The sequence below is a fragment of the Tursiops truncatus genome, chromosome 2, assembly GCF_011762595.2.
Source record: "Tursiops truncatus isolate mTurTru1 chromosome 2, mTurTru1.mat.Y, whole genome shotgun sequence".
Lineage (NCBI taxonomy): Eukaryota > Metazoa > Chordata > Mammalia > Artiodactyla > Delphinidae > Tursiops > Tursiops truncatus.
The window spans coordinates 76828280-76841497 of NC_047035.1; the positions used below are offsets into that span (position 1 = coordinate 76828280).

Below are 13218 nucleotides of genomic sequence, written 5' to 3' on the forward strand. Positions count from 1 at the left end.
GGACCGTGCCCTATAAAATATCACACAGACCTGCCTCTGGCTGGGGAAATGAGGGATCTAAATTAGGGATCTAAAAATGCTCACTGGGCTTTCTGCAAGGTCAAGGATGCCGGGCAGGGGGGTAATGCAGTGTTGGATTTGCTGATGCTGACCTTTCAGGAAGGTGACAAGTGGCTAAAGGAGAAAATCTTTCCAGAGGTTTCCCCTGTCAGTGGGCATGAGAACATCTAAGGGAGAAGGCACCAGAAAGCCCAAAGCTCAAGAAGAGACATCAGAGTTTCCTTGGGGGGCACTGTCTCCCACCCAGCGCCTTTCCCACCTTTCCCACAGTTACAGCCTGAGCGCAGAAGCTCCTGGAGACTCCTCTACATACTGAGGAAATTCCCAGCTCCAGGGCACAAGCACTGCAGGGGATGCACTGGAGGATGAGAGATCAAAACTGGATTTTTGTTGTGTGTGTGTGTGTGTGTGTGTGTGTGTGTGTGTGTGTGCGTGTGTGTGTGTGTGTGTGTGTGTGTGTGTGTGGAGGGGTGAGGGGGGGTGGGAGGGAAGAGCAGAGGAAGTAAACAGACTTACAATAACAATTTTGTTACGATCTGAGCATTTCTCCCTGCATTCTAGACAATAGTTCCTATCCTGCGGTCCGTGAGTACGCTTACATATTTTTGTGTGGTTTGTATATTTTGCTAAGTGGAGGGTCTCTAGATTCTATCAGTTTGTCAAAGGGGTTCATGACCTCCAAAAAGATTTCTAAAGTAATGGCCAGGTAGGAATCAGAGAAATTAAAGTCTCTACTATTTAAGACCGTGGGGAAAAGCGGAGGATGAAGAATTGATACTTTGCTGAATTCAAACTGGGCAGGGAGTGAAGGGGACTTACAGTCTGGGGGAATCAAGCCATTGAATCTAACGCTTCGGTGGAGCTGACTTGTCTGACATCCCATCAGCTCCCGTCCCACCCCTACGCCATGAAAAAACCATGGTGGGGCTGGGCGATACAGAGGCAAGCAGATGTAGAACCAGAATCCGAATCAGTCTCCTTACAATATTTGGCTTCTCTGCCTCTCTGCTCCCCCGACAAGGTGGGAGCATCATAATCAACTACTACACCTCCCCTTAAAAACCTGGAGACGGTTCTGCAGGAATTGAACAAAGCCTAAAAGCCGTCAAGTTATGAGCAGAGGAGAATCATGTTTGGAACACATGATCCTGAGCGCAGGTACTGAACTTTTTTAGGAAAACAACATTGAAGGTCTCTGGATACTGTATTGCTATAATACCGGTATAGGAATGTCTGGAGAAAACATTGTGGCCCAAAGGTTTGGGGATGGATCTGCAAGGTGTTTACCACTTGTAAGATGCCACTCAGCTGCCCCAACTAAGGTACCTGCAACGACAGCTCTGAGGGCCAGCGAGGAGGTGACCGGGGTAGGGGCAGCCAGGGTGTGGACTTAGGCAAGCGCCACCTGGGCACAGAAGCCTCAGCGGGAGTTCAGGGCCTTGGTCCCCCCGGCCTGCCAGGGTCCCCGCAATGTGCAGCATTACCTCTATCTGCGGATGATCCTTGGGCACGTTGACAAATGTCGGGAGGCGCTTGCTGAACCACATGGCCACGTCGCGATTCATGTTGACAGCAAAAGGCTCAAAGCCCTCTTGGAGGCCGCACATGGTATAAAACTTGAAGGTGCTGGCGTCCATCCCGAGATTCATGCGTCCGATCTGAGACAGGCCCAGAGAGCATATGGGCACAAAGCCTGCAGAACGGTGAGAGAGCCCAGTCAGCCCGCGGGACTGTCCTGGGAAGCGGGGAGGAAGCGGAACCTTTGCTTCCTCCCAGCAGGAAAGTCTCAGCAGGAAAGACGGAAAGATGGGACGGCGGCCTTTTTTTTCTTCCTGGCACATAAACTCAGCAACGGGAAGTCACATGGAGTTTACGGCTGCCCTTGGTATATGGGAAAGAAAAGTGAGTCTGGTTCAAAATGATTTGTTGAAAAAAACAATCATCTAGGTAAAATTCTTCTTAAGACATAAATAAATGTCAGCTGGAAAAGTAAAACCAATAAGAGAAAAAGTGAAATTCTTTATCCATGCCTTAGCTAAAATTGATTTTAGGCCCTGGGTAATTTTATTTTATGTTATTTATCTCTGGAGATATATATATACATTTTTGAGGTACAGTTGATTTCCAATAGATTAGTTTCAGGTGTACAACATAGTGATTCAATATTTTAATTGACTGTACTCTATTTAAAGTTATTACAAAACAATGGCTATATTTCCCTGTGCTGTACAATAATATATCCTTGTTGCTTATCTCTTTGATACACAGTAGTTTGTGTCCCTTTTTTTTTTTTTTTTTTTGCGGTATGCGGGCCTCTCATTGTTGGGGCCTCTCCCGTTGCGGAGCACAGGCTCTGGACGTGCAGGCTCAGCGGCCATGGCTCACACGCCCAGCCGCTCCACGGTTCATGCGGTTCATGCCCCAGACTGGGGCACGAACCCGTGTCCCCTGCATCGGCAGGCGGACTCTCAACCACTGCGCCACCAGGGAAGCACTAGTTTGTGTCTCTTAATCCCATACCCCTAACTTGACCCTCCCCAGTTCCTTCTCCCTATTGGTTATCACCAGTTTGTTCTCAATATCTGTGAGTCTGTTTTGTTATAGTCCTTCAATTGTTTTAGTTTTCAGATTTCACATATAAGTGATAACACAGCGTATTTGTCTTTCTCTGTCTGACTTATTCCACTAAGCATAATACTCTCTGGATCCACCCATGGTGTTGCAAATGGCAGATTTGCATTCTTTTTTGTGGCTAAATAATATTCCATTGTATGTGTATGTATGTGTGTGTGTGTATAGACACACACCACATCATCTTTATCCATCCATCTGTTGATGGGCACTTAGCTTGCTTCCATATCTTAGGCCCTTACATAATTGTAAATACTGCCCCCAAACAAAACAATGCCTAAAGAATGACTTGGTGTAAACCACCTGACTTTTCTAGGTCTCAGCATCTTCTCCAGTGAAATGAGAGGTCTAATGGCTCGTGTCATTTTGAGAGTATGCTCCTAAGAAGTTTTGGATGCTAACACAATGATTCTGCTTGTTTACAAAATACAGTTTACAAACCCCATCCTCCCAGCCTTCTGCTGTAGCCCCCTCCTAAGCAGGAAAGCGAGATTTTCAAGCAGGAGACACAGAAAACCCTGTTCACTCTTACAATGACTGCCTCTCCAAGCTCTCTTCTGTATCCTCATCATATTATAACACTGCCAGGCAGAACAGACCCAAGGCAGAAGTTCAGATTATCTGGTGTTCTTGTTTGTAGGCTATTTATGAATCATAATTGTGGACCAACAAATCAGCAGAACTGGGAAAGCACTAATTATCCCAGATCTGGGAAGATGTGCGGCAGGCAGCCAGAGGGCAGCTGAGGCTGCCAGGAGAGCTCAGAAAAGGAGGAAGGGCTCGGAGGCTGGTGGCTAAAGCAGGGCTTGGAGTCCCTACAAGGAAAACCGTGTCACTCCTAGGATGGCGGTGCTTATTTAAGGGGATGTTTAAAGGTCTATTTTGAGAGAATTTATGTTCAACAGTAAGTCGCTCATAGAGACCAAAGGCAAAATGCACTCGTCCTAAAACCAGTGCTTATATACTATTATCTAAGCCACAAAGTTTCTATGTAAATAAGTCTCATAAGTGAAAGATAAATCCCTCCCAAACTGAGCTGGTTGCTTTCAGAAACTAAGAACTCATTTAGGACACTATTTAATACTATTTCTGAGTAAGAGAGCTCCAGTGAATTCCTAGCAATGACGGTGACATCTGTACAAAGAGCCTCCTCCCAGGACCATCGGGGACTGGTGGTCCCACCACTCGGTAAGGCAGACGGTCTGGTCCATCAGACAAGCACAGATTCATGCACCGTCCTGAGCATTGCTGTTTCTGGCATGGCATTCGAGACTGGGATAGATGAAACTATCCCCTTCTAGAGACAGAGATTTTTATAAATGAGGAATCTTTGGAGATCTGATTCCACTATGGAATAAGGACTGATTGTTGGCAAAACTTTTGGGTCCCTACTGGGCCAGCGGGCTCTGCTCTATGCTATGAGAAGATGTGAAGGAAGGAAAAGAAACCATCTTGATCACCAGCAGCTTACAGAAGTGGGGATGACAAATGGAACGCACAAGAGTGAATGTTGTGTGGTAAGACATGCGCACCTGCAAGAGAGTACTTTGGTTTTCAACCTGGGAAAGTACCACTACAGTAGTTTTATGTTGGAGACATGATTTTGAAGCGTTCCATCCGTGATGTGAGCAGAGACAGGACATCTTAAGAAAGTCTCTCTTGGATGTGGAGAAAAGGCAACCCTCCTACACTGCTGGTGGGAATGTAAGTTGGTGCAGCCACTATGGAGAACAGTATGGAGGTTCCTCAAAAAACTAAAAATAGAGCTACTGTATGATCCAGCAATTCCATGCCTGGGCATATATCCAGAGAAAACCATAATTCAAAAGGATACATGCACCCCAATGTTCAAAGCAGCACTATTTACAATAGCCAACACATGGAAACAACCTAAATGTCCATCGACAGATGAATGGATAAAGAAGATGTGATACATATATACAATGGGAATATTACTCAGCCATAAAAAAGAATGAAATAATGCCATTTGCAGCAAAACGGATGGACCTAGAGATTATCATAGGGAGTGAAGTCAGACAGAGAAAGACAAATACCATATGATATCACTTATATGTGGAATCTAAAATATGACATAAATGAACTTATTTAGGAAACAGAAACAGACTCACAGACATAGAGAACAGACTTGTTGCTTCCAAGGGGTAGGGGTGGGGGAGGGCTATTTGGGTGTTTGGGATTAGCAGATGCAAACCATTATATATAGAATGGATAAACATTCAGGGAACTATATCTGATATCCTGTGATAAAGCATAATGGAAAAGAATATGAAAAAGAATGCATATATCACTTTGCTGTACAGCAGAAATTAACACAACATTGTAAATCAATTATACTTCAATAAAATCAATAAAAAAAGGAAAGTCTCTCTTCCCCTTTCTTCTCCAATAACTTGAATGATGGGGTAAGTAAGCAGCAGATTCAAAAACAATGAGGACTTCTGAATAACCCAGATCATATCAACGACTTCCTAGTTATAGACCCCCTGACAATGCAAGATGCATGCAGAAAGGAAGAAAGGTCATATCTGCATGAGGTCTTTTTTCTAAGGAACTTGGGCTCCTCATTGTTCCTAAGCCATCAGCAGAGGGGACAGTACTTTGCTGAAGATAAACCTGAAGGTTTGAGGAGCTAACAGACTTGACCAAGGTTGTAAGAAGGGCAAGTGACAAAATGGGAAAAGATCCCACACCCTCTGACTCACAGAGCAGCTGACAGTCAGTGTGCAAGAGAGGGGGTGAAGGTTACAGGGGATGAATTTAAACAGCAGTTATGTCCTAGGGCAGAGGGCTGTACGCATTACAGAGCAGAGCGCTGTCCCTCTGAGGCAGAAGCCATCTCTATGGGGGGAGAGCTGAACACTGACTGAAAACAGACTCTGAAACAGAAGTTGGGGATGTCAAAGCAACAGGAGGGAGTGTCAGGGACCTCCTCGAGACTAAGTGGGCACAGCGGGGACAGCTCTGTACAGCAGCAGACGAGAAGCTAAATCCCAGGCTTGAGCCAGAAAAGAGAAACTCCAGAAAGGACCGAGAGCAAAGCTACATCTTCATGAGGCACCAGCACTTTCTCCTGGGGAAGAATACTTGAAAACTGGATATATTTAATCAGCTCCCTCCACCTGGTGGAGAGACTCTGCTCCATTTCTACAACTTCTTTACTTGAGAAGTTACAACTTCATGTAACTTGATAACTCTGCTTGATAGACAGATAAGGGGGGACAATGATGATAAACCCTACCAGCTAATATTTATCAAGTACTTTCTAGGTGTCAGGCCCTGGGCTCAGCGCTCTACAGATATAGCTCATTATTGTGCCCATTTTACAGATGAGGAAACCGAGGCCTAGCAAGTTGATAACTTACTTGCTCAAGTTCTGTCTCTTGGTAAGTATGTGGAGCCAGCATGTGAACAAGGCTGCCCGAGAACAGTCCAGAGCAAGCAATGGGGACTGAGGCCCAGATGACTGCTTTCTAATTCTTATCTCCAGTGACTGGCTTTGAGATGAACTCTTCCTTCACTTTTCAGATGATTTTCCTAAGTGTCGTGTAGTTGATTAGTTTGCCTCTAGATCAGGCAGCTGGAGACCTACAACCACAAAGCACTCCAGGCCCCTTGGAGGAGAGGGGCTGCCTTCTTCAAGTGGCCACACGGCTCCCTGGAGTTGATCTGGAGGGACAGATCCACTTGGTAAGGCCACCTGGCATTACCATGAACAATGTCGTGCACACACAAGGATTTGCACTTTACACACAACTCAATGAATCCCTAGCTTCAAATGAGACTGGAGAAGTAAGAAAACGGAAAAATAAAGGGGAAAAGCAGTACTCCATCCCTACATGCGGCCTAGTAGAAGTAATTACGCTGACATCATTGAAGAGGTTTGAGGAGAAAATTTGCAAACGGCCTTCCTTGGAACCTAGATGTGCATAGAATTCCTGTTCTAGGAAAGGTATGTCAAGAACACCCGCATTTAAATCCTGCAGAGGACCCCAGGTTCTGATAAACTTTGAATCACAAGGCCTCATACGGCTTTGTGATTAGGAGGAGAGTCAGCCAGGAGGTCATCTTTTTATAATTCAGGAGCTTGGAAAGAAACCAATTATCTACACAATCCCAACCATGGATCCATTTTTAGTCCATTTCAAGCTGAAGAAAGACATGAGAGCAAATCACTCCCAGTAATGGAAAGACTCAGATCTTGGGGAGAGGTGGTTAAATGACTGCCCAGACCACCCCTGGGCTGTTTCTGAGAGTCTCAATCCAGCAGCTCATGTTTTACCCATTAATTTTAATTCTCTAAGCCTCACAAAGATGGTGTTCGGGGACGGCACTGAGATGGTCACAAGCCTTGTAGAAAACACAGGAAACAAGAGGCCACGTTCCCCTACCATAGCACCCATCCGGGGAGAGGATGACAGGGGAAGCTTGGGTACCAGTGTGTCTCTGCGCAGATGGTGGCAACACTGCCCGCAAGGAAGTTTCATCTGCTGCCTACGGAAGAGCTGCCAGCAGAGCTGGGGGATCTGTTAAACCCTGACGGGCCAGTGGCAGGAAGAGCCTGGGAGGCTGCCCCCGCAGACGCTGAAGCTGGAGCGAGGCAGGAGGTGCCCCAGGAGAGTGCCCGGTACAGGCAGAACAGGACACCAGCACTGAAGCCTCTTCCAGACAGCATGTTCTGAGGTCTGGCACCATGTGCAGAACTTTCTCTTCCTTTCCTTTAAATGGGATAAAAGAGAACACTAACAGCAAAGGTTTCACCGTGGAAGCTTCTGAGCTTCCAGATGCCTTTTGGCGATAACACTGTGAGCTGTGATGGTCCAGGCCAGGGAACAATGATTAGGAAAATTCTAATGAGGCCGCTAAGAGTAGATCATCTATGATACAGGAGAGGATGGAGATGACAACTTATAAATAACCCAGAGGAAAAAAATCAGCCACGAATTGTAGTGCCTGCCCCCATTCCTTCCCCCAAAGGACTAAAAACTTCGCACAGCACAACTCCCTCTGGGGCGAATGGCCTGCATCAAGGCTGGGGTGCTGGTGACCAGAACACAAACATATAGGGGATTTTGCTTGATATGGGGCTATAATGCATAAGATGTTTTATTTTCAACAGATGCTTTTCCTAACAGCTCAAGGCAAGAAGTGCTGCCTCTTTCCACTTTATGCAGAGAATAGAGATGCTATATGGTGATTCTAGGCCTCTGGGTTATGGTCATCAAAGAAAAGCATGCAGACTCCCTCTCAACTGCCCTTCCTCTGACTCCTGAGCCATCACAGAACCGAAAGAGCCTCCCAATGATCTTGTCTCTGTGCGATTGAAGTGCGATACAATACTACAGTACAGTGTGTTAACACAGTACAGTACAATTCTATGATAAAACAGAGTGCTAATAATAGACTCAGTTATTCTGAAGGTTAAATCATGTCTCTGTACACAAAAGGTCTATGAGGCATCTCTTTCATTACAGCACAGCTGATCTCTAAAAACAGAGTTCTCCTGAAACATCCCTCTTCTTTATAGTATTCTTCTGCACAAACCCTAGGACAGCTCCCCATGTCATAGAGAGTGGAGTCCAAGGATGCTGGGCCCAGATTAGACAATAAAGAAAGTTTTTTGAATAAAAAGACCAAGTCTTGATGTTGGAGGCTATAATCTGCACCTTCTTTTTCTTTCCACCTTCATCTTCTGTAAATTCCGTACACAAATCTTCCAAAATGTATCGTCACTCTTTCCTGCCGTTTCCTGATTCCACTGTTACTCGACTCACATCCCCTTAGAAGAAGACCCTTCTCCTCAGAGGTAGACAGCTCATATTTTTTATTCAACCTTCAGTTCCAACCCCATTCTTATAGAATTTTTATCCTGCATTGGTCGTTTGCCATTTTTAACCCACCGCTTCACACTGGTAGTTACCTTTCCGTATTTTCATCTGATTTATTTTTCCAACTAGAAAATGAACTCCTTAATTTTGCTACTATTTACAGTTGTGTATACTTTAGACCACTGCTTTTCATACCTTCAAGTGCATAGGGACCACCGGACTGTCTTGTCTGAATGCAGTTTCTGAATCAGTAGGACAGGCATGGGGTCTGAGAGTCTGCATTTATAACAACTGGACCACACCTTGCGTAGCAAGGCTTCAGACTTTACAGAATTCTTAGAACTCTGCACATAGACAAGAGTCTTGTCTCCTCCTTAGGTTGAGCCAAAGTCTCATAGACAAGTAACCTCCCCAAATCCACACTCAGGGGAACCATAACAAGGTCTCTGGTCTTTGGACTCTTCCTGCTCTAGGGAGCTATGCTCCTTGGGGATGAATCTGAATCTTCTAATTCTTCATTTTCCTCCAGCCTCATGAAGAGAGCACTGCCTGTGATGGGTACTTGGTAAATATCTGTTTCCAAAGAGCAGTGCCAGAGGATACTCTTCTCCACTGCCCTCATGCCCACCGACATGATTTCCCCCTCTTTGCCTCTGAACCAGTGCATAAACCATTCTTTCTGCTGGCAACATCTTTCCCAGTTGTTTCCAGAAAAATGTTTTTCAAAACTTTGATTTTAAACCTTTTTAGAAGGCATTAAAATATGACCCCATCTGGCTTCAGTCACCCTGTCTTTCTAGGAAAATACGTTGATTTGCAACTTTTCTATTACCCCAGATATGTGGCTCTTAGAAAAATCTTTGAAGCTCTTTTAAGGTACAGTTGGATATGCATGTTGCAGATAATAGATGTCTGCAAAAAGTGTGAAAGTGATTTGTAAAGCCAAAACACATTGTAAATACGTAATATTTTATATGTATTAAAAATACATACTCGGGCTTCCCTGGTGGCGCAGTGGTTGAGAGTCCGCCTGCCGACGCAGGGGATACGGGTTCGTGCCCCGGTCCGGGAAGATCCCACATGCCGCGGAGCGGCTGGGCCCGTGAGCCATGGCTGCTGAGCCTGCGCGTCTGGTGCCTATGCTCCGCAACGGGAGAGGCCACAACAGTGAGAGGCCCGTGTACCGCAAAAAAACCCAAAAAACAAAAAAATATACTCACGTATTTCTGCTGCTCTTGCCTGTGCAGTTTTATCTTTTTTAACTTTCAGGGTGGGGAGGGAGGACTGTTTCTTTTTGTAAAGTCTCAAACATTTAAAGCTACCAGGAACCCTGATCATTTACGGAGGAGGAAACGAGGTAAAAAGACATTAAATAAAGTCAACCCGAGATGTCACAGGTGGGAAGGGCAGAGGCAGGACAGGAAACCAGAGCAGCCTCTTTTCCTCTCGACCTCCCTGCCTCCTTCTCGTCTCTACTGAAGCAGCAGAGAGTGGCAAAGCACCCAGCACAGGGGTGTGACCACAGCTGGTATTCAGTCACTGCCATAGAATTTTACAACTGAGAAGGATGTTGGCACTTATGCAGTCTATCATCCTGTTTTCTGGTACAGATGTAGGAGGCAAAGCCCAGAGAAGTCAAGCCAAGCCCGTCTGGGAGCCACACAGTTTGTTAGGAGCGAGTCAGCTAACTCCCAGTCCAGTACTCCCTTCTCCTGGTGCCAACAGCCTCGGTACATAACGTAGCTCTGTCGATGGGAAATAAGAAGCGCCCATCGCTCCTCTGTGTAGCCGGAAGCACTGCCCTGACTGCAGTCTATTCACGGCCATTAACAAGTGCAAGTGTGCTTGGGTTTCATAGCATGCTTGACTTTCAAAATAAATTCTGTTTCATTCAAGGGAATAGCTAAGTCAAACTTCTGTGTTTCAGTGATTCTCATCAAAGCATCAAGGTCAATTACACAGACATTCAGATTGACAATTCAATTCAGAATATGAGGATAATTCTTTAACTCACCACCTTTTCTCTCCTGCCAGGGTTATTAGTCTACATGCAATTAGCATTTCCTTTGTGATACCGGGAAACGTGAGGTACCTTAACATGCCAAGGCACAGGGCAGGGGATTAGAGGAGAGCCCCTTGGTCAGCCTCTCGGCAAGTTCAGACTTAGATTTACACTGCACACATCAACTATCATCTAATATTATTTGTCTCGATCCTTCAAAAATGATAGCATAAGACCTCATCTTCACCACCAGGGTTTCAAATCTGCAAAGGTCAGTGTGTCCTAAGTGAGGAGGTAGAAGATCTCACCCCGCTCCCTAGATTCCCTTTCATCTCGTAGAGGTGGAAGGGGGGAAAGCTGGTGGATTTACCATTGTCAATCTCGTAGTCAGCGAAGGCAAGCTCAGAGCCTTTGTTGGTGATCAGCAACTCCCCATTCAGCGTGAAGATCATGGAAGCATCATCCAGGTTAATCATACATCCAACCACATCTCCTGGCTGCCAGGTCCGTCCAAAATACCCACTCCCTTGATGCCAACGCTGGCCCTAGAAAACAAGAGCGAGGGCTCAGAGCAATGGAGGTCCTAGCCTAGAGGGCCCTGTACTACTGGAGAAATGACCCCATGAATAACTTCTCCTAATGGGCAGTGGTACCTGGTTTCTACAAGGCACTTCCCTTCCTACCAAGGACAACTCACAGGGAGAAGTGGTCTATCTACAGATGAATGAAACCAAGATATACAAGGCGCATCAGAAAAGGTGGCCTGAGTCTCCCAATACCTAGTCAGCTATGAAAACAAGCCGAACTCCCTCTAAGACAAAGTGGTAAGATTTTCCCTCATACTGGCTGCACAGTGTTCTGTGAGCCTCCCCTGAAGAGGCGAACATGGGCTCAGAGGCAAGGCAGATACGGAGGTGGCTATGGAAAGGACGAGAGTGTGCAGCCCTCCCTTTCTCCAGAGGAAAGAGTGAAGGGACAAACACTAAGTGATGATCATTCTATGGTCTCAATTAGCCAGTGCGGTGGCTCCTCCCTTTTGAAGCCAGAGATCCAGATACTCAGCACTTTTCACTTCTGGGGAAATATCTGAAGCAGAAAAACCCGGACTGAGGACGTGCGGACACCAGCCAGACTCACCCTGCTGCCTTCAAACACAAAGGCTTGGTCATCAGCCCCCAGCTCAACGTCAGGCCGACAGCCTGGCCTGGCCCAGCCGACACGCATGTCTCCTCCGGTCACTACCTCAAACTCAAAATACCACTTTCCAGATCTCACTGCATAAGAGCGCTCTACCCGGAAAAAGCGGATCTTGTCTATGCTGACTTTCTCCACAGCTGGGTCGGCTATCGAGAAGAAAAGGGAGTAGAGGGTGCAGGAGGGAGAGAGAGAACATAGGTTTAATATTTAGGGAGCATGCCTCGAAAGACTTTCAACAACAAAGGCTGATGACAGATCTGCTACTAGCCAATACAGTATTCTGTTCATAATATAATCATCACTCGTCATCGTATCATAATAACAATACAAGCCACCATTCAGTGAGTGATTGCTTTGCAGTAGAAACTAAATCTTGGTTTTTCCTCACAATAATCCTATGAAATCAGTATTATTGGAAGAAATTGAGGCTCAGAGAGCTTCACCTGTTCAAGGTCTTAGACCCCATAAACCAAGGAGAGCAAAGATTTGAACCCAGGTCTGTCTTCCTCCAAATCCATCCCCTTAACCAGGTTTTACTGTCCCACTAGCCTATGGTATCCCCTGGGGTATGAGATGGCAGTGACATGTTAAATAACCATAAGCTGGTGATTTTAATCAGTGCTAGAATTCAATTTAGAGATGACATTACCTGGCCCCAAAGTAAGCTGCTATTCACATGTTTGGAAAACAAGAGAAATAAAGGTAACTTGGTTTTGTGACCGAATATCCTGAAAAGCTCAGCTATGCTGGAGGATAACTTACTCCCTGTGGGACTATGTCATAGACGTGCTCGTTACAGAAACATCTGTCCATGGGACACTGCTTTATTATCAACACGGCCCCTCCGCCCTCCCCCCACTTCTAAAATACACCATTGAGTTTAGCACCACCAGCATTTCTAATAGTGCAAGTCAGACCTGTTGAAAGTTAGCATTCCGCCAGAAGAAGACCTGTTTAGTAAACTGGGGCCAGAGGGAACAATCTCCGCTGATTACCTAGTTCTTGGTCTGATGGCTCAATGTTATAGCCATAGCCAACGAAAGTCCGGACAGCTTCACGAAGGCTATCCCTATTTGACTTCTTGGTACGCTCATCCAATAATGCATAGGGTACCAGACGGGGATTTCTTTTGTTCTTTAAATCCTATGTGAAGCCAGAGAAAAGAGATGCTGAGAAAATGCATTATCATCTTTACAAAGAGCTTGTCCCACTCACACACTCCCAGCAACGGTCCTGGTTTTCTCGGGTGAGTCTGCTAGCTCTTCTCCCAGTGCCTTGATATTTACCAATGTACATATTTGCTGCTTCAAGATTAAATGAGTATAAATGGAAAATTTGTACTAACATTCAAAACTAGCAGTAAAAAACCCATTTCAATAATGCCAGCCTGTGAATAAAATGAAGTGTCATGAAATTGGTTAGAAACCTCCATTCCCAAGGCAAGGCAGATGGGGGTTTGCGTAACTATTCCCTTATGAAAGA

The 13218-nt window shown here is 45.6% G+C and overlaps 1 protein-coding gene across 1 annotated transcript in view; it reads right to left on the bottom strand.

Annotated features, from left to right (window-relative positions):
• Nucleotides 1-13218, bottom strand: part of RYR3 (ryanodine receptor 3) — a 366040-nt gene that overhangs the window by 201754 nt on the left and 151068 nt on the right. Inside the window, exons 25-28 of the mRNA XM_073799899.1 lie at nucleotides 12732-12879; nucleotides 11677-11882; nucleotides 10910-11084; nucleotides 1545-1753 (exon numbers count right to left, since the gene is read on the bottom strand). Coding sequence (XP_073656000.1) covers nucleotides 1545-1753; nucleotides 10910-11084; nucleotides 11677-11882; nucleotides 12732-12879 — 738 coding nt within the window. The remainder of the gene's footprint in view (nucleotides 1-1544; nucleotides 1754-10909; nucleotides 11085-11676; nucleotides 11883-12731; nucleotides 12880-13218) is intronic.